General features: G+C 39.2%; 1 protein-coding gene and 1 pseudogene across 13 annotated transcripts; one reads left to right on the top strand and one right to left on the bottom strand.

Moving 5' to 3' along the window:
• Positions 1-1439: 1439 nt before the first annotated feature.
• LOC126636547 (recQ-mediated genome instability protein 1-like) lies at positions 1440-6801 on the bottom strand (annotated as a pseudogene).
• LOC126636544 (heterogeneous nuclear ribonucleoprotein K-like) lies at positions 5376-27800 on the top strand. Of its 13 annotated transcripts, none has more exons than XM_050308852.1 (17): positions 5508-5734; positions 6630-6783; positions 8098-8169; positions 8274-8353; positions 9199-9308; positions 10908-10964; positions 12399-12442; positions 13369-13441; positions 14036-14149; positions 15191-15319; positions 15788-16095; positions 16424-16478; positions 23631-23681; positions 25694-25715; positions 25805-25872; positions 26316-26485; positions 27263-27800. In XM_050308852.1, the coding sequence occupies exons 4-17, from the start codon at positions 8305-8307 to the stop codon at positions 27294-27296; spliced, it is 1284 nt and encodes a 427-aa protein (XP_050164809.1). In that variant the 5' UTR covers positions 5508-5734; positions 6630-6783; positions 8098-8169; positions 8274-8304; the 3' UTR covers positions 27297-27800. The 13 variants fall into 13 exon arrangements, with proteins under 13 accessions (XP_050164801.1, XP_050164806.1, XP_050164802.1 ...); XM_050308846.1 differs by having other exon boundaries at positions 5511-5734; positions 25790-25872; positions 27324-27800; XM_050308840.1 differs by having other exon boundaries at positions 5513-5734; positions 25790-25872.

The raw sequence follows: 27800 nt of genomic DNA, 5'->3' as shown, positions 1-27800 counted from the left end.
TCTTACATAGACCAAAGTGGAAGAATTAATAACGATTTGGCTGCAATTCGGAATCAAACTAAAATTCTACATCAGGTGTCTCTGGACAATGTCTCACTGGGTTTGGGAGACACTCTCCACAAACTTACTTCATGGTTACCGAACTGGACCTGGATTAAACAACTGTTTCTATTGGTAATGTACATAGTTAGTGTTTGTGTAATAGCTTATTGCATGAACCAATGTTGTAGATGTTGCTCATCTTTTTGGAAAGTGATTAGAAGTAAGTAGTAGAGATTGGACAAAATTTTTGAGTTTTGTCCAGTCTCTAAAGGGGGGACTGATACCTGGGAGTTTTGATGTTTTAATTTTTTTATTTTTGTAGACCTTAGAAGTAGTTATATAGTAAATGTAGATTTTAGAGTAGCAGCATATTATCCCTTTACCCTTAACACACCAGCTCAAACCCCTGTTACCCATTCCCCTATCAATTCCCTAAATTCCATAGCCTGTTTAGTCTCTTTTTCAAGGTAGAATTGTAGAAGAACACCCTAACCCTACGGAACAAGATATAGCCATAGACCCAACAACCTTCAGGCCTAGAATTCTGGAAGGCCTCCAAGGACATTACGTGCTCTGAGGAAGATGAAGATGAAGAAGAGGGGGTCCCAAAACGCCCCCAGACCCAATTTCCAAGAGGCGTGGCGGGGGCAGAACCTGGGTGGTAACAGGACGGGGATTGGGCAAAAATCATTATAAAAACTGTGGACATCTGTATTTCGGGAGCGCGCTGGGGTATTCCAGAAAGCCTGGGGACTCATTAAAACTTTTGTATCCTTATCTTATCTCCTACCTAATTTGGCTTGGAGTCTTTTTTTCCCCACAGCCATTTAGGCAACAAAACAATTCTTCAGTTATTCTAGATGTCTTGCATCTGCATCCTGTAGAATTATTACAGTGGCTTTAGATGGAAAAAAGAATTAAACTCTATAGTCAAACAGAGATCTATCAGTCATCCTTGACATTTCTCTAAACCATCCTTAAGTTTTGGATGTGAAATGGTATCTTTTTCAACATATTCATTTCAGGCACTAAAAATCCAATCATACTTATTATAGTTTCATCAGCAAAATCTACTTTGAGATAAACTGAACCATCAGAAATTTTTGTCTTTATATCCCTGGACCCATTGTTGCTTGTGAGGTTTCTATTAAGAGTTAAAATAAAATAAAAAACCCTAACTTTCAGTGTTGGTGTTTTTTTTTGCAAGGAAAACAAATATAGGTGAAAGGGGGAAAAACTAAATCAAGATCACATGCCTCACTGCTCTACAAGGAAAGGATTGCATATCATTCTCTGTCTGAACTGCTTTGGGATCAGTTTTTCAAAAACATATGAGTTCATTGTTAGCAGCTTGCTGTCAGAAGTGTGCTGGATTATATGTCCACTCTTAACTAGGTCTATATCATTCCACCATTCTTTGGTAGTATTTTCCTAAGAGAAATCTGCAGAACTGTAAGTCTGATGTATGCTATTATGCTGTAAAAAGTTACTTGTACTATTTTAATCTCCAGCAGATACTGTTTTTTCAGAAGTCTTTTGCTTGCTGGTAGATTTACAGTGCAATTGAAAGATGAATCACATGAGCTTCTAGATGTATGTAGAAGCCTCTCAGTAATTAAATCTATGTTTCTCTTCATGACCCCTGACAATACTTCTTCCAGCTCTCTTTGGATCCCTTCTTCCAGAAGAAAGTAATCTTCCAAAGAAAAGTAATTTTAAAAGCCACCAACATTCCAAAGAAGAAATTTGTTCATCTGGATGAGGTAAAGAATTTCCAAATTCTCATTACAAAACATTTTCATCATGTGCAGTAGCAAAGCTGAAGCTGTAGGAAAATTGTCTCTTCTACCGCAGTATCCACTTTCTGATGGTATCACAATATTTAGAGTAAATTCATTATTTTCATCAAGACTAGTTTAAAGATTTTCATTTGAAGGGCTTAGAGTTTGTCCTAATTCATCTACAGGCCTTGGAACAATTTGTTCATGATCAGTTTGTCCAACAAGGTTAAAGTTCTCAGCTTCACCAATCAATCTAGTGAGGACTTTTTTCTGAGTATACTCCACTATAAGAACCTTCATCCAATTCACCAAAAATTTCACATTTTCTGATTTAAGAAGGACTCCAAGACAACATGCAATATTTCTCCATACAGAGTTTTTTGTTCCAGGAAGAAGATTACTATGGAGAACAGGGACTGGTTGATATTCCATGCCCTATATTTGATCTATCGCATCAGTTAGTTGCAGCATCTGCATATGAGTACACTTTGCTTCCCAGGATTCTTGAGATGCTGTCATGGCTTAACCCCAGCCAGGAACCAAACACCACACAGCTGCTAGCTCACTCCCCCACCAATAGGATTGGGGAGGGAATTGGAAGGGTACAAGCTAGAAAACTCATGGGTTGAGATAAAGACAGTTCAATAGGGAAAACAAAAGCCACACACACAAGCAAAGCAAAACAAGGAATGAATTCACTGCTTCCCATGGGCAGGCACGAGTTCAGCCATCTCCAGGAGAGCAGGGCCCCATCACATGTAATGGTTACTCAGGAAGACAAATGCCATCACACCAAATGTCCCCCCCTTCCTCCTTCTTCCCCCCCACTTTATATACTGAGCATGACATCATATGGTCTGGAGTAACCCTTTGGTCAGTTTGGGGCACATGTTCCGGATGTGTCTCCTCCCAACCTCCCATGCACCCCCAAATTTCTTGCCAACATGGCATTATAAAAAGCAGAAAAGGCCTTGGTTTTGTGTAAACCCTGCTCAGCAACAACAAAAGCATCTCTATATTATCATCAGTGTTCAGCACTGTATTGGGTCTGGCTGAGCTGGAGTTCATTTCCCCATAGCAGCCTTCACAGTGCTGCGCTTTGCATTGGTAGCTAGAAGGGTGTTGATAACACACCAGTGTTTTGGTTACTGCTGAGCACAGCATCAGCACTGTAACATTTCTTCCCCAAGTGAGGGCAAGAGCCTGGGAGGGGACACAACCAGGCCAGTTGACCCAAACTAACCAAAGGGATGGTGTCCAGCCAAAGTCAACCCACTAGAAGCACAAATCCAAAACACAACCCCATAGCAGCCACTAGGAAGAAAATTAACTCTACCCCAGCCAAAACCAGCACAGATGCTCAAGTGTTGGCTGTTACTTCTTCATTTATAGTATTTTTTCCTCTGAGCTTCTGCAACTGTGAATGAACATGCTGGTTGGTTAACATCAACCAGTGAATCAATCTTTATGAAGTACAAACCAGAAAACTCTGTTTTGGGAGCATATAAAATGCAATCAGGCAAAATGGAATATTCAAAATCTCTTAGATCTAGTAAGAAGCCATTGTTCAAAGGAACTTTAACACGCCACATGTGGCTAAGTTTCCATTCTCCTCCAAGTGTTTTTTGTTTATTTTATTCCTATCAGTACTGTTGTTCACACCTACTTTAAAAATTGACCCAAGAAGTTATTCTCCCATCTCATTAGCACTGTTAAGAACTCAAGTGAGAAGCCTCCTTTACGATATAAACAAATTGGGATCTGTAAGTATTTGTACCACAGGGGTGATTTTTACACTGTCATAGAATCATAGAATCAGATGGGTTGGAAAGGACCTCTGAGATCATCAATTCCAACCCTTGATCCACTACCACCACAGTTACTAGACCACGGCACTAAGTGCCACATCCAGTCTCTTCTTAAATACCTCCAGGGACGAAGAAGCTACCACTTCCCTGGGCAGCCCATTCCAATGCTTGATTACCCTCTCTGTAAAGAATGTCTTCCTAATATCCAATAAACCTCCCCTGGCAGAGCTTAAGACCATGCCCTCTTGTCTTACTGATAGCTGCCTGGGAGAAGAGACCAACCCCCACATGGCTACAGCCACCTTTCAGGTACCCATAGAGAGTGATGAGGTCTCCCCTGAGCCTTCTCTTCTCCAGGTTAAACAACCCCAGCTCCCTCAGCCTCTCCTCATAGGACTTGTGCCCGTGTCCCTTCACCAGCCTGGTTGCTCTTCTCTGGACCTGCTCCAGCACCTCAATATCCTTCCTGAACTGAGGGGCCCAGAACTGGACACAGTACTCCAGGTGTGGCCTCACCAGTGCTGAGTACAGGGGAAGAATCACTTCCCTGGACCTGTTGTCCACACTGTTCCTGATACAAGCCAGGATGCCCTTGGCCTTCTTGGCCACCTGGGCACACTGCTGGCTCATGTTCAGCTTCCTGTCGATCCAAACTCCCAGGTCCTTTTCTGTCTGGCTACTCTCTAGCCATTCTGTGCCCAGCCTGTAGCACTGCATTTAATGCAATGAAAGCTTTGGAACTGACAACAGAAGGCTAGCCTGAAATATCAATATTATCTAGAGATCCAGTCCAGGATTTGGCTGCAATAGCACCAAATTTTGGTGGTCATTGTCTCAAGAACATCAGTGGTTAATAAGCTCTAGCTTCTTGATAGCTTTGGAAGTACCTATGCACATTTAAATTGTATAACTGCACTTGGAACCTGGTTATCCCCTAAAGGGGGATGACCAAGGAGCTCAACCTCCCCACAGAATTACACCAAAGAAAAACTACTGTAAGAAGAGTAAAAAAAACACAAGGTTTTTGTCTTCTGACATTATAACCTGCCGCTAAGAAAAAAATATCCTGCCTTTAAGTTCACCCCAAAACTCCACCACTTAGAAAAAAACGAACAATTACTTATGGAAAATAACCCATTTGTTTACTCATAAATGGGTCTAATCCCCAACACGTCACGACATTTTCAGCAAGTTTCTCATGTTGTCCATGCAGTCCTTAAACAGCCTATCACCCGTTTGGCACTGCTACCCTGAGCCAAGACCCCCGGGGGCAGTGAGGTCAGCTGTCACCCCCCATTCCTGCAGGCACCGACGAGCTGCGGTGGACTGCGATGGATGCTGAGACGAGATGGCCCGCCCTACCAGAGTCATATCGAGGACGAGACACATACCTCCCTACTCCTCAAACAGGCTGACTAGAGACCAAGCCCCTTCCCTCACACCCTACCCTCAGCCGAGCCACCCCACACACTTATCTGAGGCAGGGGCGGTGCCAAACGAGCGGGCAGAACTAGCAGGGCAGCCCACCTCCCATCACCCGAGTTGTGGGTGGAAAGGGAGAATACACCTGCTCTCTGCGAACAACCCCCAAAAAACCCGCGCAACTCCACAGCCAATTGGAGGCGTAGCGCCCCGCGCGGCTTTAAGCATCGCAGGAACACTACCCCGCCTCCTCTGGTGCTAGGGAACAAGCAGAAGGCGGGGTTTTCGCAGACGCCATTTTTTCCAAAAAAAACCTGAGGTCGCTCTCGTTCTCCTTTACTACCTTCCATTGTCTCCACTGTTCTTGTAGCTCTTCTCGTGGCTCCTGTCGGGCAGGTAAAACAAACAAACAACCTAGGCACACTGCAGCGGTGTAGGATGGATGATACTCCTCTCCTCGTGATGCTCAGGCCCGTCTCGCTGTAGTCCACACGGAGGGCGGGGCGAACTAGAGGCCATCCTTGCCCTGATGGGCAGCTGCCTTACCCAACGGGACCGCAGTGGGCCTCCACGGGGGAGAGGAGGAGGACGTGGTTGGACCAGTCGTCTGGCGGTGCTGGTGGATTTGTGTGTTGGTAGTAGGAGCTGCTCACCTTTTTCTCTCGTACGTGGTGGGTGTAGGTAAGCGCTGTTCAGAGGAGGTGTTGCTTGCGCTGGAGGTGGGGTAGGGGGGGATGGGTTAAGCTGGGCTGAAGGAAGTGAAGCTGTTGATCGTGCCCCTCTCGGCCCTGCTGTGTGACACGTAAAAGCGGGAGGCCTGAGTCGCCGCCGGGCTCCAGGATTTTTGTGGACTTTCGCAGGGACAGTGTTCTTCCCCGCTGGCGAGGCTGCGGAATTTGGTAGGTCCAGGGACTGCTGCGGGGAGAAAGAGGGGGCCGGGAGTGACTCCTCCTTAGCTACTGTGGAGTGGTTTGGCGCAACCTGCGGACCCAAGGAGCCACATCTATTCTAAGGGAAGGGCGAAAAAGATGATCTGTGTCTCTGCCAGCAGCCGTCGCGCCTTGGCGGCCTTAGTGTGAGCACGGCGGCCCAACCGGTTGCGGCTCCCGGAGTGGCGATGTGGTGGAGGCAGATTGCACTGGCGGTCGCCGCCGCATTCTAGTGCCCCCCCGAGTAACTGTGGATGGGGTGGTGAGTTTTGAGGAATTATGGTGGGCAGAGAGGAATAAGAGTGAGGGCGCTCTCTGCTGTGGCCTGTGCGGAAGCAGCCGTTCCAAAACGATTGGGGAGCTCTCTGCAGCAGGGCCTGCTTTTAGGGGCGACCGGAGTTCTCGTGGCGGGGCTTTTGCATTCTGCTGGCTCTGCTTGAGCTCGGGTGAGTGCCTCCTTTGTGTCTTCCCAGTAGGAATGGGGAAAACCTTGTGACCGCGTGGTGGTGGTTTTTCGGCTCACGGCTCCGCCTAGCAATGGGTAGGCGCCATTACAGCAGCCGCCATTTCTGCTGGTCCTCCTCACCGCGGAGGTGGGTCTCGGACTGCGGGGGTTATATAACGGCGTCTTTCCCTGTCCTACCTAGGGAGGGATCTGTGATTTTGAGCGCTCGGCGGCTGGATGGTTTTAGAAGCTGTGCGAGGGGTAAAGGTGAACGTCAGCCCAAGCACTGCTGGCGCGTGGGCTACGGAAGGGGAGACGTCCGGGCGGGAAGGACCATTTGTCCCGGAGGGAGTGAGGTAGAGACGCGCCGGCATCTCCTAGCCTTCTTATTCGTGTCCTTGACTGCTTTATCCTTTCGATGTTTTCAAAACATTGCGTGAACCAATTTAATCCCCCAAACTCGTTTTACACAACAGAGCATAATAACTAGTTGAGAGCACCTTGTCCTGAACAGTATATTACACTTCTTCTCCCCGCAGCTCTAGAACCTTTGGGAGGGTCGTAAACAGAATAGAGTCTGGAAGGGTTAGCCATTTGAACCTGGTGAAATTTCTCTTCCTGCCCCCATCCCCGCGTTCTAGCAGCGTCTGTTTTGAGACTTGGCTATTCTTCAGGCGGTGCTTTTCTATTAGGGGCTTGGAAATACTGTCATGTGCTGGGAAGGCGGTCTCTCGACAGCAACTGTAAAAGAATGCATGCCTACCTGGCAAGTGCTTGCTGTTAGCCTGCAAAAACAGGGTAATTTACAAATTAACAGATGATTGAAATTATGTTTTAAAAATTTTAACGTACCTCACTTTTTCTTCCTGGATACATGCGTCAACTGTTTGTTCAGGCTATGAAAGTTAAGCAATAAAATCCAAGGAGGGGAAATAGCGTTCTTTGTTTGGCTGTTATCTGTACAAAATAATTTTTTAAGATAATAAGGTGCAAAATTGTTCTGCCTGGACTTCTAATTTGTTTTACAAGTATTCTCACGTGGACTTAGCAAAAATAGATCTTGAAAGAGGTACCTGTTTCACAAGGTCAAAAAGGTTGCTTTTGACATTATTCATGCGTGTATGCAGAGGTTATACATTACAGCATGCTATTTTTAACAGAATTTTCAAGTGTGGTTTGTGTGTAATTTTTTGTTCATCTGTTTTATTGAATGTAAGACATGCTAGGAAGTTGATGGAAAACTTATTATGATCACCAGCATTAATAACTTTTTAGTCTAAATTGGTTAGTCTAAATTTAGAACTAGCAATTAGGAGATTGAAAAATAGGGTCTCTTAAAAAGGAAATTCAAGGTATATATTATATAACATCCTAAAAGTAGGAACCAGATAATTATTCACTTTAAATATCTGAAAATCAGTATCAGTTAATGTGATTGCTTAAAACTAGCAAATGCTTGAAAAATGAGCAAGTTTGGAATAATTCAGAGTGTAATTGTGTGTCTGTAAGCTTTTGTACTTGATTATTATTTCTCATTGATGTGTTTGGCCTTGTTTTCTCATTTATAAAGAAAAGCTTTGCAGCAAAATCTCAGGTCAAAGCCCCGTTTTCAGTTGTAGCAAGAATCATACCTTTAAGTGAACAGAGCCTGATCTATGCTGTTTTCATAGGCTTCTGAAGCAGTAGGGTTTTGATCCCAACCAGAACGCTTGAGTTTTGCTCTGCAAGTGTATGTAAAACTGGTAAGTTCTAAAAGCAGGCATCTCTTTTTGCTTTTCCCAGTAGTATGATGTAGCTTTTTTCCCCCACAAAATAATGTACTAGTTCTTTTTTTATTCTGCAACAGGTTTCATCTTCACTCCTAAGAATAAGAGGTAATGGAGACTGAACAACAGGAAGAGACCTTTACCAACACAGAGACAAATGGTAAGTTTTATAAAGGGCTATTTTATTTTAGGGAGATTCATTTTTTGAGTCTTGGTATTTTTAACTATTTTGGAATGCTTTAACTGTATCATGTTTCCTTTAATCTTTTAATTTTTAAGTGTCCTGTCTGGTTTTATGTGATTTTTGTATCATGAACAAGTAATTTTTCTGTGGGAGTATTTTAGACATGATTTAAGTATCTAAAAGTTATAAGTAAAAGATTTGAAAATATTTGATAGCTAAATGCTCAGTACTTGTATGGAAAATGTGATCATGTAAAAATACTCTTAGGCATATCTATTACTGCATCTTATTTATTGCAGTTATTACTTTGAAGGAATGTGTGTAGATATATATATATGAAATATCTCTAAATATTAGCTAAATGAAAAACCTTTTGGACATAATTAGTGAAGAAGACTTATAGCATTAGTATTGAGTTGACTCAGGCCAGTTTTTCTAAGTGATTTGAAATACTGCTTTCCTACTGTTTCACCAGTATTTCAGTATTGGACAAACTACTTTTGATCTTATGGACTTTAAGGTTTTCCCAGTTGTAAAAGAAATACTAAGTAGGTGATGCAGCACTGTTGTAAACAACATTGTAAATTTATTCACTAAGTTTGAAAAATTCTTATTCCAACTGTAGTTCATAGATTTGAATGACTTCAATAATTAATTGATATGTAGAGTGATGTTTCTGTGCTATACTCAGGGTAGATGTCAGAAGTTAGCACTGGGCTAATAGGAGGGAATGCTTCACTAGGAAGACAGTGCATAGATTGATATACAGTTTTATTGTGACTTAATAAATTAAATATATATTTGTGTTTTCCCCCCTATGGACCTGTCTACAGGCAAACGTCCTGCAGAAGATATTGAAGAAGAACAGGCCTTCAAAAGATCTCGGAATACAGATGAGATGGTTGAATTGCGCATCTTGCTTCAAAGCAAAGTATGCTTTTTTAGTATCACTCTGTTCCTGCTTATACCATTACTTAAGACAATGGTAGCAGTGTATGTTGTGATGCATGTTTAGAAAGAATGTGTGCCTTATTTAAAATAACTTATTAGGAATATTTGTAAGCATCATAGTAGAAGTGTATTGCAATGGTATTACCTTCAATAATTTTTTTCAAGGATGAGTCTAATGATCTATGGGACTTCTCTGATTTAAAAAAAAATGTATTAATTGAAAAAATAAATAAAAGTTATAAGCCCATTCTCATGTTTAGGTAGAACGTAATTGTTTCTAGGGGACCATCTTTAGAAAGCAAGCAGTTTAAAGAATGATCAACTTATGACTGTAAATTAAATATGAGAGGCAAGATGAGGACTTTCTCAAGATTTTGGTAATTTTCCCAGATTTAGTAAATCTATATGTATCAACAGGAGGAAATAAGGGAATAATGTTTCATGGATTGCAATTGCTTCATTAACTAGTATAGATTGTCACAGTAAAATTGCTATTTATGAATCTCCTTTAGTGTTTCCAGTTGTTGCAGATGTTTGTGCTGTCTGAAGTAACCCAGTCTTTTGTGTCAGAGTAGGGGAATGTTACCTTAGCTCTACATGGTATTTCTGATGAATAGTCAAGTTATGTGGAGTGCCGCAAAATATTTGTGGTGCTGTTAACATCATATATGAACTGCATAATAAAAGCAATAATTTTGCATGTAGTTCTTGAAATAGCCTGGTAAGAAATTAGTTTTACAATTGCCCCTCTTGAATATCTGAGTTTATTCCCGTTGATTTTAGCAACTGGAGAGTAGCGATTGTTTATATTGACTTTACATTCTTCGGACCGTACCTACTTGAGTGGTCAGTTGAGTCACATATGCTTCAATCAAAAGTAGCATTTGTAATTATCAAATGTTTGAAGTGGGAAAGTGAAATTTGCAAACATTTAAAAAAAAAGTGATCAAATAAATTGTCAAAATCCTTGATCTACATAAAATGCATGAAATCCCATAAGATATTTTTTCAGTCATACTCTTAACTATGAGATGGTTGGGGCCCTGGGCAACCTGATCTAGCGAGTGGCGTCCCTGCCCATGGCAGGGGGGTTGGAACTAGATGATCTTTAGGGTCCCTTCCAACCGAAACCATTCTATGTTAAACATGACAGATACCAGAATAGACCTCTGTGGTACCCCACTTCTTACCAGCCTTCAGGTACAGTAAGATCCAGTAACTATTACCAATCATCCAACCAGTTTTTTATTCATATGCTTGTCCAGCTATGATTCTATGAGAATACAGGCAGAATTGCCTAGAAACTTAAAATTGAAATTATATTACTGGGTATTTTTATGTCTTTCCAAAGTTTAGTGGTAAGAACTGTATTGACTTTTTTTTTCCCCCATGGTAAAACCATGTCAGTTTATGTTTTGATTTAATTTGAACCTTTCAAGAGCAAAACAAGCCCCACCCCACCCCTAAATGCATCCCACAAGGTAATGCAAAAATAGATACATTGTTCTTAGTCTTTGGTTCAAAAATGTAGTCCCTGTGCTGTATTAGCATAACATAGCTTCTGAAAACTATTTTCCAGAATGCTGGAGCAGTGATTGGAAAAGGTGGCAAAAATATCAAGGCACTTCGTACAGATGTGAGTATACATGGATTTGAATTACTTTACAACAATTCTTTCAGAGCATTGCATTGAAAACTTGATTGCTTACATTTCTGGAAATTGAGAAATTCGAACCTAGACAACAGTAATTTAATTATAAACCATTTATAATTGTTAGAGGAGATAACTTTAATTTTTAAATTTGTGTTTTAATTAAAGCCCAGCTCAAGTTATGTGGGAGGAGAGGTTTATATGAAACCTCTTTACTTTCAAACAGGGTTCCTCTCAATTACACACTTAAAGTAACATCTTTAATTAGAAATATTGGCAAAACTTAAAACTCATAACTATAACATTTCCCATATATGTGAATCAATTATAGTGCTATTGAAAACTATTGCTGGTGGCTGACTTAACCCAGTGATAAAAGAATTCTTTAACTTCCTTAAAAAAAAACCCAAAACATAATGATTCATTTGGTTTTACTTTAGCAGTGTGGACATAAAGCACAAAAACATTCATGTTAAGGTTGCATGACTTAAATACAGGTATAGAACAGTAAAGAAACATTCCACTTGGAAGGATTTTTAAGTGGTCATGACTTATTTACCTATTCATATTTTATATGGGTTGACTCTTGTGATTAGACATATGTTCAGTGTAAATGTTATGTATTTATAAAACTTGGCAATGCTTCTTAAATTCCATTTGTTTCCACTCATACTTAGCCTTGGCTACAATTATGGCAATTTTTTTCAAGTAAGACTGTGTTCAACACAATATTTGCTAATATATCATCACAGAATCAGTTCCATCTAAGTTCACAAACTTTAGCAACCAGAATTGAGGATTAAGCTGAAATGGTCAGGAATCATACATACACTCACTAACTTTGGCAGCTAGGGTTTTTTTTTTAAGTAAATAAACACATCACCTTAGTTCAGATAATTTAACTAGTCTGGAATACTAACTTTCCCAACTTGCCCAAGGTTTCAGTAATATGGATCTCAACAGTTTTTGTGCCTATGTTTATGAGATGGCCTGCTACTGAAACGTCATTATGTTAAAAGTAAAATGTAGTTTAGTCAGATAACTCATGAAGATCCATACTGTTAAGCCACAGTCAATGTAGCAATCCATTATTGTGTTAGTCTTCAGAACAACTTAAACTTGCTTCATTAACTGAGAGTAATAAGTATAGTTTGTATTAAATTAAAATTTATTGCTTTTCCCCCTTTTCCCTCTCCTTGTTTTTTTGGCCATATATCTCCGTTGCCCATGTACTGGATCGACTTGCCCCTGCGTTGCCCACCATGACGTTGGCCCATCCGCCCCTGAACGCCCATGTGAAAACCCTGGTTGGCTATGCCCAAAAATGTGCTCGTTGCCAAACGGGTACCATACTTGACAACTTCTGATTGAATGCCCATGCCCAATGCCAACATCCACGAACGCCAATGACCAATGCAGTACAATGCAAGTGTTTCAGTCCCAGACAGCAGTGGCCCCGAGCGGTATGTCCCAACAGTTTATGCCTCACTGCCTAATTAGAAAGAGAGAAATGTATTTTATTACCTGCCTTTGATATAATTAAATAGCATCCCCTTATAGACCGTGTATTGTTTTTTTCAAGTTTTCTGTCTTATTTTCCCCATTAAGTCTTTTTGTCACTGAACTTCTACGTGAGTTGGCCACCCAAACAATCCACTAATTTTATTTCAATGGAAAAAACACAGCTTCAAGTGTTGTATATTCACTGCATTATAAATCAAACTGTTTCAAGAGTCTCTTGCTCTGGTCTTTGTGGCCCACCTTTCTCCCCCCAGCATTCTCTGTTCATAATTATTTCTGATGAAATACTAACTCTAGTTCACTTCTCATTTGTGTTACATTTTTTTTGTTTGTGGGGTTGTTTTTTTGTTTTATTTTTTTTTCCCTTGTATCTATATTCCATTTTTTGCAGAGCCCATTAGTAATCTAATTTCTAACTGGTGTCTCAAACTTACTGCAGATATAATGTTGACCACTTACATATCCCCACTTTTTCTACAGAAAGGTGTGCTAGTTTTACCGATGTAATGGCAAGGGTATACTAAATTAGCGGTGGTGGGGAAAGTGAATATTTACTCATACTTGCAGTTCTGCATCGATTTCTTGCCTGCTTAATCTGTCTGAACCCTTCCAAAAGCTTTCCTGTGCTCTCTCATTCTCTCTGCAAGATCTATATAGCCTTAAATTCATCATGCATATCTATTGGACATAAACGAAGATGCATGTGTTGTAAATCCAGTGAACAGGTTTACTTTAAATGGGGAATATTAATTGTAAGTTCTTCTGTGTAGTCAATCTTGTTAGAATTTTGTATATGATTATGAATACTAAACTTATTTCTGCTACTTTCCACCTTCTCCATGTTTTCTGACACTATGGCCTCTAACAGTATCTTGAGTATAAGTGCAGATACAGAGACAATTGGAGAAATCTTGAAGAAGATTATCCCTACTTTAGAAGAGGTATGTCTCTTAGGTTTGTTTCTTTTTCAGAGATATAAATTTAGATTTTAAAACAAGAAAATTCTAGATGATTGTGTGCTATTTTTAGTATGGTAATTTAGAAAATAAAACCCAACCTTTTTTGAAAGAAGGCCTATAGCGCTCAATGTATGTCTTGTTTTTTTTTTTTTTTTTGTAGCGGACAGAGACAATTTCTTCTTAGAAAGTTAATATTTGGAACAGCCTCCTCCCCTTCAAAACACCTGTTTCCTGACTTGTTTAGTTCCCAATTTGAAGTAACTCTATTGTAATTTCCATTCTGCCTTTGCTTTGTAATCAAGTGTGTTGCACTGTTGGATATATTAAAATTTTATACAATGACAATAATAATAAAAGAAATAAGGAAAGCTAATTTGACGTCACCTCGTGTTGAGGCAAAGTACTTAAAAATATGTGATTTTTATTGTAGCAAATACAGTATTACAGTTCAGCAGTAGATTAAGTCATACCATGCTGTTTGGAGAAAAATCTTAACAAAGAAAACCAAAATGAATATTTTGATTTTTCAATTATTTTTCCCCTGACTAATATTTTATTCTTGTATGCATCTTACAGTATCAGCACTACAAAGGTAACGACTTTGACTGTGAATTAAGACTTCTAATTCACCAAAGTCTAGCAGGAGGAATTATTGGTGTTAAGGGTGCTAAAATCAAAGAACTCAGAGAGGTACTGTTTCCTATTCTTTCCAGATTCTGCTTTTATTCTATTAAAAAAAATTAGGTTTTTGTGTTCATAAGCAGTGAGTGTAAGCATCATCTGTGACTTATGATCCTTCAGAACATATTTCATACATGAAGTGGCTGTTGGTGATAGAGCCTAGAACGTCTTATAAAGCTTTTAAGCATATTAATGGTAATCTTTAAAAATAAAAGATACTTTTTAAAATTAAAATACCATTCATCACTCCTTCTGGAATGAACTGCTGAATAGACTGTTGGTGGTGTTGGACATGGAAAATGGTTTAGCGTGGATGCATCTCCATAAACTCTTAATGATGATAATTTAATAGATGTTTGAATATTGCTATAAAAAGGTAGTGTGGGGCGGGTTTCTCTTGGGGATTTCTTGGTTTGTTTAGTTTTGCATTTGTTGGGGTTTTTTTTAAGTTTCACTTCCTTGAAGACCACTGTTTCTTTTGTGAAGGAATGAGGTTTTGTTTTAAGAAGCTAGTGGTCTCAATCAATCTATAGGTTTTTTTCTATCCTTTCCTCACATTGTGTCAAAAGCAATTCCAGGTCAGTTTAGGCATAATCTACTATTTGTGTGGACTGAGGGGAAGGCAAGATGATTAGACATAATTATGGCAACATTGCTGTCTTAGATCCAAAGAATGTTTTTATGACATATGAAGGTTTATATAACCTGTAAGCTTACAATGAATATGTGGTCCTTTTGCTCATATTTGATGACCATGTAGATGAGCCATAATTGAAAGATTTCAAAAATTTTTCCTTTTCACTAGCATTTCATACAAACTGATGTCATTGCAGGTCTTAAAAATATAATATCCTAAGATTAAATTTGTTGTAAGAACTCAGAACCCAAGCGTTCACTTAAAATTACTAGAAGTTTAATGATTTTGTTTGATCATCTCTTTTAAAATGTTTCGGTATCTGTCTTACCTATTTTGTTTTCAATAAGTTTATAAAATTGTTTAAAATACTTCTATTTGAAGGTTTTGGGGATTGTTTTTCTTCTCTTCGACAGAACACTCAAACCACCATTAAGCTCTTTCAAGAATGTTGTCCTCATTCCACTGATAGAGTGGTGCTTATTGGTGGAAAACCTGATAGAGTTGTGGAGTGTATCAAGATTATCTTGGATCTTATCTCTGAGGTAATGGGTCTTAAAGTTATTCTTTCATTGGTATGCATGAAAGTCAGGATGATTTGGCTGGAAAATTAAATCTTTCCATTTCTATTTTGAATTCAGTGCCTCTTCTTCAGTAACAAAATAAGCATTGGACTGTTAGTACCCTTTGAAATTATTCCTGTTTACTAGAATTGGAGTGTACCTTATTGGAGAGAGAAGACATTTTTGGTTCTAAGGGACTAGTCATGCTTTACATATCAGTAAAATAAGAAAATTTAAACTGGGGAGAAATTAAGACAAAGTTACGTGACACTCATCAATAACAGCGGTTTCTCTATCATAGTTAAACTCTCAGGAAACATATCACCATCCCTGCCTTGCTTATCAGCATTGTGAAATAAAGAACATGCTCAGCATGTATAAATTCATATTTATACATTTATTAATTTATTGAAATATAATATTTTTGTTTTGTGTGTGTGTGTGTCTCAGTCTCCAATTAAAGGACGGGCCCAGCCTTACGATCCCAATTTCTATGATGAAACGTATGACTATGGTGGCTTCACAATGATGTTTGATGATAGAAGGGGACGTCCAGTAGGCTTTCCAATGCGTGGAAGGGGAGGCTTTGATCGAATGCCTCCTGGTCGTGGTGGACGACCTATGCCTCCATCAAGAAGAGATTATGATGATATGAGCCCTCGCAGAGGACCTCCACCACCTCCCCCAGGTCGTGGTGGCAGAGGTGGCAGCAGAGCTCGTAATCTTCCTCTTCCTCCTCCACCACCCCCTCGTGGCGGGTAAGCTGTTGCATAAATGCGTTGTACAAAACTCAAGTTGAGTAACATTTACTGAATTGTGCTCATGTTTCCAGGACTTGTTTCACACTCCATGTTGGTAGTGATTATGCAGGATTGAGTGTGCATTGCACCAGAAAATTTTTAAAAATATTTGAATTAAGTTATTTCTGCAGTATTTTCAGGACTAGTAGTTCTGTAACTTTGTCGTTCAGAACTAGGCTAAAGCATTCAGAAATTAATAATTGTGTGCAAATCATTAAAACTTGAATTAGAATATATAAACTAGTTTATAACATGAGTCATGTGCTACTGCTTTTTCTCATTTTAGAGATCTTATGTCTTATGATCGAAGAGGTAGACCTGGAGACCGTTATGATGGAATGGTAGGAGTTAAAATTCATTTTGTTTAGTCAATACAGTTAACACTTTGAGTATCTGAGGAAACTGTTCTTGAATACGTACTTTTAAGTGTGGGGCATGTGTGTTTCTGATAAACTTTGATATCACCAAAATGTTTTGGCCATACAAATGGTCTCCCCAAGAATACAACTGTTTGGGGTGTAAAGAGTATTTGGGATGTGATCATCTGTGTGGTTTTGCTTTGTGGGATTTTTTTTTTTTGGTTGGTTGTTTCTCCCACCTACCATCAACAATGGAATAGAAAGTTGGTAGCGCACAGTCCCTTCAGGTTTCATTACCCAGACCTTCTTTTATACTGTTTCTTTTTAATCATGGTGACAGAAATAAGAATTGGGAGGCTTTTCAGATTGAGAAAACATCTGTTGGAAAACACTGTTCTGACATGCTAGCAGAATTTGAGAACATGGATAATATCTTTAAAGAGCTCTAGTTGGTCTGGCAGATGATTGCTTTTTCAATTCAGTTCTTGTCTTTATGCCAATCTCTGTCTGCAAAAAAATCTACTGTAATTTCAAATGTTTTGGAGCCAGGACCACTGATAAGTTGAATTTTAAATGAAATTAGGTACATTTCAACCATGTTGGGAGATGGGGAGAATTAAAAAAGGCTTAAAGATTACTCTTCCATGTTGTACTCTGAAATGTGACTTCCTGATAGTCATTTATTGTATCCTCTTTCCTGGGAAGAGAAATCATAGGTATCTGGGAGGTAAACCTCTGGTTAACAATCTTTTTTCTTTTTTTTTTTTTTTCTTTTTTTTTCCCCTCCTCTGATTCTGTTTGACCTCTTCCTGAAGATGACAGGTTAGATGAGATTATTTTATTTTAAATGAATGGAAGAGAAAGGAGAGGAGCTATGAAATGGGCTACCTAAATGAGATTTACATGTTGCCATCTCCTGGGAGGAAGAGGCAATTACTTCCAGTAACATACTGGAAGCACATATTAAACAAATGTCAAAATTGAGGCACCTGAAGCCTAGCAGAAATATTGAAAAGAAAGACTTGCACTTAAAATTACCAAAACCAGACACCTCTCCCCCCCAAAAAAAAGTAAACAAACCTTCAACAAAACGAAAATCCCCCACAACATAAAACCAGCAAGTTGTCTATGCTACTCAGGATCTTAAGAAACTAGGAGTCATGAACCAGACCTCTAAGATCACTTATTTGTATTTTCATGTTTTCAAAGCTCAGGTTTTGTGTTTTCATATTTGCAGCTGGTAAAACCAATGTTAGGGCATATAAACAGAGCAGTCTGCCCTTCCTTGGATATGTAGTTGAGCACAGTCTTCAGCTTGGGCAATAGTGTGTTCTAGTTCTGTTCCATTTCATTTAGAATAGAAAAATCTATTCAAACTCTATTTAGTCTGACTTTGATCAGGCTGACCTTGGCTTTCTTGACATGACTTTCTACAAATAAATGGGAGTCACTTCTGCTCTTTTTTCATGTTCTGAAAAGCAATTCTGTTTTCACAGTAGAGCTGCTCATGGCTTTGGCTGCTTTATGCATGAGTTTTATAGCCTGCCTACAATGAGGACTGCTTTCTGACACAGATCATATTTAATTTTTAGTTTTAGTTAACCATAGTCCCAGTATCCTTAAATGTATAAACACATGAGAAGTCTTTCCATGGACTGTGTTGTCGTTTGTGAAGTAATGCATGGGAAAAGCTACTTTCAGAGAGCAAGACTGCCATTCTACATAAATGCATTAAAAGGCAAGAATAGAGTCTCTTTCAGACCAACATCTTGGAAATATTTTATCTACAGAAATCCTCATTTTCTGCCAGTTCTCTAAAGGTGGAAAAGTTCAGTAGTTCAAGACTTGTAAGATAGTGAACCAAGACTGGATGGTGAAACTTGATTTTTCTGAGATGTAACAATACTGACAGCCTTGTAAATTTAAAGATGGGAGGAAAAAATAATTGTGTGCATATATATGTATATATATAAACTATTGCATTTTACTGAAAGACATACATGTATTGTTTCTCTTATTTGCAGAGGTATATATTTTAGGCTGTAAGTACTCCAAATCAAATGCCTGTGGACCATAACGGCTATTCTGATAGCTCAGAAAACATGAATACATTTCTGCTATTTCTTTTTTAACACCCTCATCCCCATGGGTGCTTCAGATATACAAATGCACAAAATCATACCAGGGGAAAAAATAAGGTGGAGAAGTACATATAAAGCTATTTAATCCCCCTCTCCCCCCTTTTTTTGTTTTAATGGTTGATTCCTAATGCTTTCAAAGTATTTTTTAATTGGAGTTAATTGAGAGCTCAATCATAATGTCTGTTGTGTCATGTATGTTCAGATCTCTAATCTGGTTTTCCTCATTTAAATGATTCCTACTACTTAATCATTATATATATACGTGCATATACACGTCTGTATTAACACTTCAATAAAAGTACATACCCTAAAAAAATATTAAACATACTTCATGTTTAAAGAGATTTGATGTTAAGGAGCATGTAAAACAAAACCCAAACCACCACCCAAACAAACAAAAACAACAACAAAAAAACCCAACAGTGAAGGAAAGATGTTTGACACATTTATCTACATAAATACTAAAATTAGCAAAATTTCAAATTTTATTCTTCTGGGCCAAGAAATTTGCCATCAGTTAGGGTTGCATGCATATTTTTCAATTGCATGTAAAAGGCAATAAATTCTTATTAATAGTAATCGCTTTGTTTTATCCAGTTAGTGTTTCATTTGGTTTTGAGTTCATTTCTATTGGTTATCAATCGTAGCTAGCACAAATGAGTCTGTAGAGAAGAAAATTGTTACATATCTTAAGTTGTCCTGCACTTAGTATTTTAGGAACTGTTTTTAAATGAGCATTTATATTTTCATAGAATCATAGAATATCCTGAGTTGGAAGGAACCCACAAGGATCATTGAGTCCAACCCCAAAAATCGCACTATGTGTCTGAGAGCCTTGTTCAAACACTTCATGAACTCTGGCAGGCTTGGGGCTGTGACCACTTCCTTGGGTTATAGTGCCCAACTACCCTCTGGGTGAAGAACCTTTTCCTAGTATCCAACCTAAACCTCCCCTGACACAGCTTCGTGCTGTTTCCTCAGATCCTATCACTGGTTTCCAGAGAGAAGAGATCAGTGACTGCCCCTCTGCTTCCTCGTGTGAGGAAGCTGTAGACTGCTATGAGGTTTCCCTTCAGTCTCCTCCAGTGACCTCAGCCATTGCTTGTATGGCTCCCCCTCTAGGCCCTTCACCATCTCCGTGGCCCTCTGTTGTACACTTTCTAATAGTTTTATATCCTTCTTGTATTATGGTGCCCAAAACTGCACACAGGACTTGGAGTGAGGCCATGCTGACACACAGTTGAGCAGGACAATCACCTCCCTTGACCAGCTGGCGATGGTGTGCTTGATGCATCCCAGAATATGGTCTGCCCTTTTGGCTGCCAGGGACAACTGTTGACTCATATTCAACTTGCCATTGACCAGGACCCCCAGATCTTTGTGATGCCGCTCTCCAACCTCTTGTATGTTCATCCAGGGTTGCCCCATTCCAAGTGCAGAATCCGACACTTGTCCTTGTTAAACTTCATACAGTTGGTGATTGCCCAGCCCTCTAATTTGTCGAGATCTCTCTGCAGAGCCTTTCTGCTTTTGAAGGAGTCAACGGTTCCTCCCAATTTAGTATCAACAACAAACTTACTTAGTATCCTAATGTCGTGAGTTTGTTCTGGGCCAATTTCCTCTCACCCCCCACACAATTGCTATAAGTTGAGAGAAGGTTTAAGCAGACAAAAGAGATCTGATTTGGGGAGAATAATATTAGGATTTATTACTAGTAAGATAAAAACTACAGAACTATATATATATACTGCAATTCTAATTAGGCAAAAATGCTATGTATTTACAAAAATACCCCTCCCCCTTTTGTATCAGTTCAGGAGGAGAAGCAGTTTTTTTCTCCATTTCCAGAGCTCCAGGTCTTTTAAATAATTTTACGGCACTCGAAAGTTCTTCTTCTATTATCTCTAGGGCGACAACTCCAATTCCTTGCAGCTGGAACTGTTTCTCTTTCTCTCTCTCTTCTATGTCAGCCTCAGGGCTGGGCCTGCCCCCCTCCTGGGCTAAGACCAGAGGCTGGGGGTTACCCAGGCCCTGTGGAGTCTTCCATGGACTGCAAGGGGACACTTGTCTACCATGGATCTTCACCACAGGATCACAAGGGATAATGGCTTCCAGCATAGGTCTCTCTCTCCATGGGCCACAGGTCTCCAACAGGACTCTCTTTCATTCTAGGCTTTCCCATGGAGTCACATTTTCTTCATGCACTCCTCTGCTCCAGTGCAGGTTCCTTCATGAGCTGCAGAGGGTCCCTGCTCTCCAACAATCTTCTGCAAGTGGCAGGGATTTTTAGTTTTCAGTCTCTTCCCTGCTGAAGGGAGAGAGAGAGAGAGAGAGTTGGAGGGGTAGAGAAGGAGTTCCCCTTCCCTTTGCGGCTTTTCTCCTCTCACTCCTGCGGCTGCTAGCTTTGACCTTGGAGGCCCATTATCTCTGCCTGGAATTTCTTTTGCAGTATGTCTTGTCCAGGCAGTCTTTCTCTAAAGTTTTTTTTTTTCTCTACTCTGTTACAGGAGAGAAGGGGGCCTGGCCCCCCTTGCCCAGGCCAGACTGGGCCTGGGGGGAGAAGGGGCGCACGCCCAGGCCCAACAGGGCTCGCTGCTACGCTGGCTCTTCCATTTTTCTTCTGTGCAACAACCTTCTCTTCTGTTTTCTTAAATAAGCAATTGGCAGAGGCGTTACTAAAACTTTTGATTGGATTTTTGTCCGGAAATCCACCTGGAAAAAATTATTTTCAGCTCCAGGGGAGAATGGTCAGCAAACCCATGACACCTTTCTAGTCCTGTGTCCATTTATGAATATGTTAAAGAGAACTGACCCTAAAATGGAGCCCTGCAGAACCTTACTAGTGACAGGTTGCCAGTCTGATATCACCCCATTCACTATTACCCTCTGTGCTCAACCTGTGAACCAGTTGCTCACCCACCACATGATGTGTTTACCCAGCTGTGGGCTGGACATTTTGTCCAGAAGGATCCTGTGAGAGACAATATTGAAAGCTTTACTGAAATCCAAAAAGATTACATCAACTGGCTTCCCTTGATCAACTAGGCGGGGAACCTTGTCCTAAAAGGAAATCAAGTTTGTCAAGCTGGACCTTCCCCTCATGAAGCCATGCTGGCTTTGACCAATGACTGCAATGCAGTCATTGTCTGTCAGGTGTTTTTCAATAACTCCAGAATAATCTTTTCTGTAATTTTGCCAGGCACTCAAGTGAGACTGACAGGCCTGTAGTTCCCAGGGTCCTCCTTCTTGCTCTTCTTGAAAATTGGGACAGTGTTTGCCAGTTCCCAGTCAACTTGGACCTCTCCAGATTCCCAAGATCATTCAAAAATCATTGAGAGAGGTCTTGTTATGACATCAGTCAGCTCTTGGAGTACTCTTGGATGAATCTCATCAGGCCCCATAGATTTATAGGGATCCAGCTGGAGCAGCACATCCTGCACAACTTCAGGGTCAACTGGGAGTTTATCATTCTCACAGTCATCATCCTCCAGCTCAGGACACTGTGACCCCATTAGCCTGTCATCCGAGTTGAAGACAGAGGCAAAGAAAGCATTAAACAAACACCTCTGCCTTGTCTTTGTCCCTGTTTGTGAGGTGATCATCCTCATCCTGTAATGGGTCAGTGTTATTTATGGTCTCCTTTTTGCTATTGACATATTTTAAAAACTCATTTTATTGTCCCCCCACAGTTCTGGCAACTTCAACTACAGTTGAGCTTTGGTTGTGTGTATTTTCTCCCTACAGCGGCAAGCAGCATCTCTGTATTCATGTCACCTGACCTTGCTTCCACTGTGCATTGACTTTCCTTTTTGCCTTCCAAGAGAAGATCCGTACTCAGCCAAGCTGGCATTTGCCTCGCCTGCTTGAGTTTTGACATTTGGGAATTGCCTCCTCCTGTGCCCTTAGGAGGTGGTGCTTTTCCTTCTATTACCAGAGATTTTAAACTCAATTGCATTGTGGTCACTGTGGCCAAGACAGCCACCAATCACCACTCACAAGACTCTCTCTAGTAACAAACAACAAATCACAGAAGGCACCTTTCCCAGTTGTCTCTCTTAGTATCTATACCATGAAGTTCTCATCCAGGTGTTTTAGGAATCTTATGGACTTGTTTGTGCCAGCTGTGTGGTGTTCCCAGTTAATATCTGGCAAGTTGGAGTCACCCATAAGGACATGGGTGGTTGATTTGAAGGTGTCCCTTAGTTCCTTGAAGAATAATTCATCAGTGGTGTTGTCCTTTTCTTAGTGTACCATTCATGTCATGTTGCACGTTTTAATCCAGCAAAGGCCTTTGCCTTAATAGTAATTCAAGTGGATTCTACAAATTGTATTTTTATAATTCTACTGATTTTTTCCCCCAACATTTGTTATAGAAGACTGAAGGAAAGAGATGCTATATATCACACTTAAAAAAAAAAAAATTTGATTTCCAATATAATTAGGCAGTAGTAGCTGTTAGTTTAGCTGTTGACTATATAAGGTATACAGAAATTAATTAATAAAATATGAGAAGCCATGTTCTTCCTGCTTGACCTGTTGTTGACATAGATATATCAATAACAGTTACTTATTTTACTAAATGCCTTTTCTGTTTTGTTTTTATGCATGAGAGAAATAGAAGGTTTTGGTATCTAACATCTTTTACTATATAGTACAGTTTTAGTACTCAGAGGTAAAAAACCAAACAACAAACTGATCTTTGCTCTCCCCTTAACTGTCTGACATCCTTTGTGTAAGAGGAATATCTGTTTATGCCACAGAAACAAGGGAAAAAGAAGTGTGACCAGTTACAGTTCCCTAGCAGTGAAAGTAAAAGGGAGTGAATCTTGTAACTGGTCTATATCGTGTACATTTGAACCTTTGTAGTACTTAAGGTAGTGCAGAAAAATGTTGGTATGTATGTGTTTGTTTGCCAAGTTACCTATAAGCCTTTATAACATGGACTTAATATGCATACATTTCCTTTTTCCTTTCATTATGTTGTCCCTGGAAGATGATGCAGTGTCATGTGGATGCCTGTGATGACATGCAACCACCAGAGTTGGTGAGTGTGCTCATGCTTTTGACTGGTTTAATAGTTTATTCTTGAGGAAAAAAAATTGAATTGGTTAAGTGATAACTGGAATTTCTTGAGATTGAACGTAGTTAGCGGCAGCTTGCACCTATTGAAAAATCCCTAAAACTGTCATTCTAACTCAGGTTATTGGCAGTTTATGTCCTGAACAGTGAATCCTATACAGGAAGTTAATGTTCCACAATGGAAGCATGCATCAGCACAACCAAGATAAACTTTTCTGTTGTATTGTCTCTTTTGTACCCTATTTTACTGTTCTAATTTGTAACTTTCACTGTAACTCTTGCTTTTTCAGCACCCTGTAGGTGCATCTATTTAGGAATATGTTTTCTCTTAACTTCGTGGGTTTTTTCCCATTTCAAATAAGGAATGTTAAAAATACTTATAGTTGTGGATAAACTTGTGCATTACCTATCCATATATATTTGAAAGTATTCCATTTGATTTGTGTTTATCAAACTTCTTACTCTTAGGAGGTGTAGGAAGGAAAGTTCAAAGGGTGTCAGCAAGTGTTTATGCTCTCTAGAAGATGGCAAAGTGCCACCAAATATCAAATGTTAGTTCCTAGCTTACATAAACATTGCAGTTTGAATTATTCATCTGCTGTCAAATTCATTTACTGTCTTGTACTCTGAGGAGGAGAAGCAACAGAAAGGGTCAAGAAAAGGATTGTTCATTAAAACAAGTTAGCCCAAAAAAGGGATTCCCTGTGCAAAATATCAGCAGAAGTAGGTAGAAGAGTATGTGTGTGGAATATGCAGCTCTGATCAGTCTCTGAATTAAGTTCTAAGCAGTGTTCTTCACTGTTTTGTATTTTGCACTCCACTACAAACTCTATACTGTTGTATTATGGTCTGTATTGCTAAGCAACATGATTAAACAACACAGGTCACTTAGAAACAGATGACAGCTGAACAACTTTTTCTGAATAGCTTCCATTTTGATGTGACTAAAAAGCTAGCAGGTAAATATTTTTTTTGAAAAAGTTACTGCATTACAACTTCTGCAAAAAAGTAGTTCACACAGGTTCCTGTATTTCAGTGATATCAGTTGAATTCTAGAGAAGTGTGCACATCTATTCTCTGCTTCTAGAGGAAGATTAAAATGAGTGGTTTTGCATATAGAAGGCATTAAATGAAGCATTTGATATCAAGTACCAGTCTACAAGTCATAGAATCAGCCGAGTTGAAAAGGACCTCTGAGATCATCAAGTCCAACCCTTGATCCACTACCGCTGTGGTTACTAGACCATGGCACTGAGCACCACATCCAATCTCATCTTAAACACCTCCAGGGACAGAGAATCCACCACTTCCCTGGGCAGCCCATTCCAATGCCTGATTACTCTAAAAATAAAAGCAGTCAGGAGTGCTGCATTACAGTGATTTGGATTTGGTATATTACAGTTTTAGCAGAACAGTAGTTATTAGTGTCATGATTGTCCCTTCTAAGATACAAAGGACTGTAGCATAGTCTGAATGGAGAGACAAGTTATTAGAGTTGAATTGGTTTTTCCTTGAGATAATAGACGGAGTAGGAGACTTGACAGTTACCAGGTAAATGTCTTTTCCCAAACTGAAACTTTCATTTCTCCTGAGCTGTATAGGTAGTAGTAATAAGGCTGAACTCTGCTCTTTTGATTTGAGTGTTAGTTTAGTTCAAGGGTCAGGAGTAGATTAGCATCGAGAGCTGTTTACCAACTGAATTGATAAGGTTGCTTGGTGAAATGGTATGACTGGATCTTAATGACTTATTCTTAGAGTTTTAACAGAGCAAACTAAGAAGTTCTTGTGAGATATTCCCCCCCTGCCCCCTTTTTCCTGGTCTGTCCTTTTCCCCACTTTGTTTTTAATGACATTTAGATTAAGGTTGTGGATTTGGATGTTTGCATAAAATTAAAGTATGATACTCAAGATGAAAACATGTTAACGAATCATGTCTGGTTTTGCTATTTAAGGTTTTTCTTTCTCTTTTTCTTATAGTTTGAGGGTGGCTCTGGATATGGTAAGTTTTTATAGAGAACTTTGACATGCACTTCATTTAGTCAATAAGAGGCTTGATGCATATGTTTAAATCAGACTATTCTTACACAGGGGGCCGTGGTTCATATGGAGATCTTGGTGGACCCATCATCACAACACAAGTAACGATTCCCAAAGATGTAAGTGAAGCTGACTTGCTTTCTGTTTATATTTAAATAAATAAATAGAAAATCACAGCCTTTTCTTAGGCTATGTAAGTAAATCAAAAGTATTTGGGATGCTTGACAAGTACTTTTAATATAGAGCAAGTGTTTCTAAATCATCGATAGTATATTCTTAAGGATGTTTGGTTTGTCTTGACTTTAGAGATTGCACTGATTTTTTTTTTAATTGTTAATATTCAATAATAGAGATGGTCTACATAACTTGTTTTTACAAACACTTGGTTCTTCCAACTTTATTCCACCTGTGTTTATATAATATGCATTACAGAGACTGTTTTGAGGCTGGAACAGAGTAAGCTTCCATTGTAACTCTTAAAACTAAATGGATGGAAGCTAGTTGAACAGTACTGTGCAGAGAAAGTTATATCAAGAAATGAATGCTTTATTTTCTCCCCTAGTTGGCAGGTTCTATTATTGGAAAAGGAGGCCAGAGAATCAAACAAATACGTCATGAATCAGGAGCTTCAATCAAAATTGATGAACCATTAGAAGGCTCAGAAGATCGAATAATAACTATTACAGGAACACAGGACCAGATACAAAATGCTCAGTATTTACTGCAGAACAGGCAAGTTGAAGCTTAATGTTGTCCTTACTGTCATTTTTAAACTGATTTCCCTACTACTACATTCTAAAGCTCTTCTCTGCAATATAGTTTTTAGAAGGCAGGATTTAAGTAACTATTGAACCTAACTTCTCTAGTGGTAGTTCTACCTTGATTCTCTTTTCTCTGTTCTAAAGAAAATGAAAATTCCCTCAAAACTAATCTTGATGGAAGACACCTTAGCCAAGCAGTCCTCTCATTTCTCTGGTGAAAATTGCTGCAAAAAAGCTACTTGTAATTAATTATATAGAACCTGTAGAAAATATAGAAGATTTCAGTCGATGTTGGTCTAGTTCCGTGTGGAAGACTAGTGATTTTGTTGTTTTTAGATAACCGACAACAAATCACAGTCTGCCATATGGCACAGACCATGCCTCTACAGGACAAGTTGAAATCAATTGGTGCTGTTATGCAGCATTTCACACCTTGCTGGCATTACTTTCTCTTCTTCCAAATATTAACAGTTTTGGACTTGGCTTGCTTAGTTTTGCTTTAATAACATGTTGGCTATCATAGCATTTTTTAATGTTTAACTTGAATGTTTGGCTTTAGATTACTAATATTTAAATGTGCTTAAAATAATTATATGCCTGTAATTATTAGTCATTAAACTTTTAAAATTATTTACTTTTTAAAGTATTGGGGATTTGTAGTTTAATCTTTAAGAATACCATTGTAAATATTGATGCAAGATGTGCGGTCAATCATTCTAATATATGCTTTTTTCTTTTTCTTTTATAGTGTGAAGCAGTATGCAGATGTTGAAGGATTCTAATGCAAGATTATTTTTTCTTTTTTATAGTGTGAAGCAGTATTCTGGAAAGTTTTTCTAAGACTAGTGAAGAACTGAAGGAGTCCTGCACCTTTTTTTTTTTTTTTTTTTTAATATCTGCTTCTGTTTAAATAGTCAACATTCCTCTGCTTCATAGGTATTCTGCATTTGAGGTGTAGTGGAATCTGCTTTTCGCCAGATGTCATGTTTTAGTTCATTACAAATATTTAGGGGAGGGAAAAGTTGCAAAAGACTAATACTGAAATTTTGAAACAGCAGCAAAGAGTGGATTTTATTTTTGTTCAGTGGTGGTAAATCATAATGGGTTTTTTTTCTGTAACTATTGTGAACACCCTGCTTTATGTACACTGTAATTTTTATTTTTTTTTTTTGATGGGAGGGGAAAGGATCGGTTGTTCACATGTCCCTGACATCCTTTGAGGGCAGTGTGTAGAATGTAATGTTCTTTTTTAAAATGTATTTTATGAAATAAATTTAGTGAACCTA

This window comes from Myiozetetes cayanensis, unplaced genomic scaffold, assembly GCF_022539395.1.
Source record: "Myiozetetes cayanensis isolate MyiCay16 unplaced genomic scaffold, myiCay2020 scf132, whole genome shotgun sequence".
NCBI lineage: Eukaryota > Metazoa > Chordata > Aves > Passeriformes > Tyrannidae > Myiozetetes > Myiozetetes cayanensis.
The sequence above is the reverse complement of the archived record's forward strand: the minus strand, read 5'-3'. Positions and strand labels throughout refer to the sequence as shown.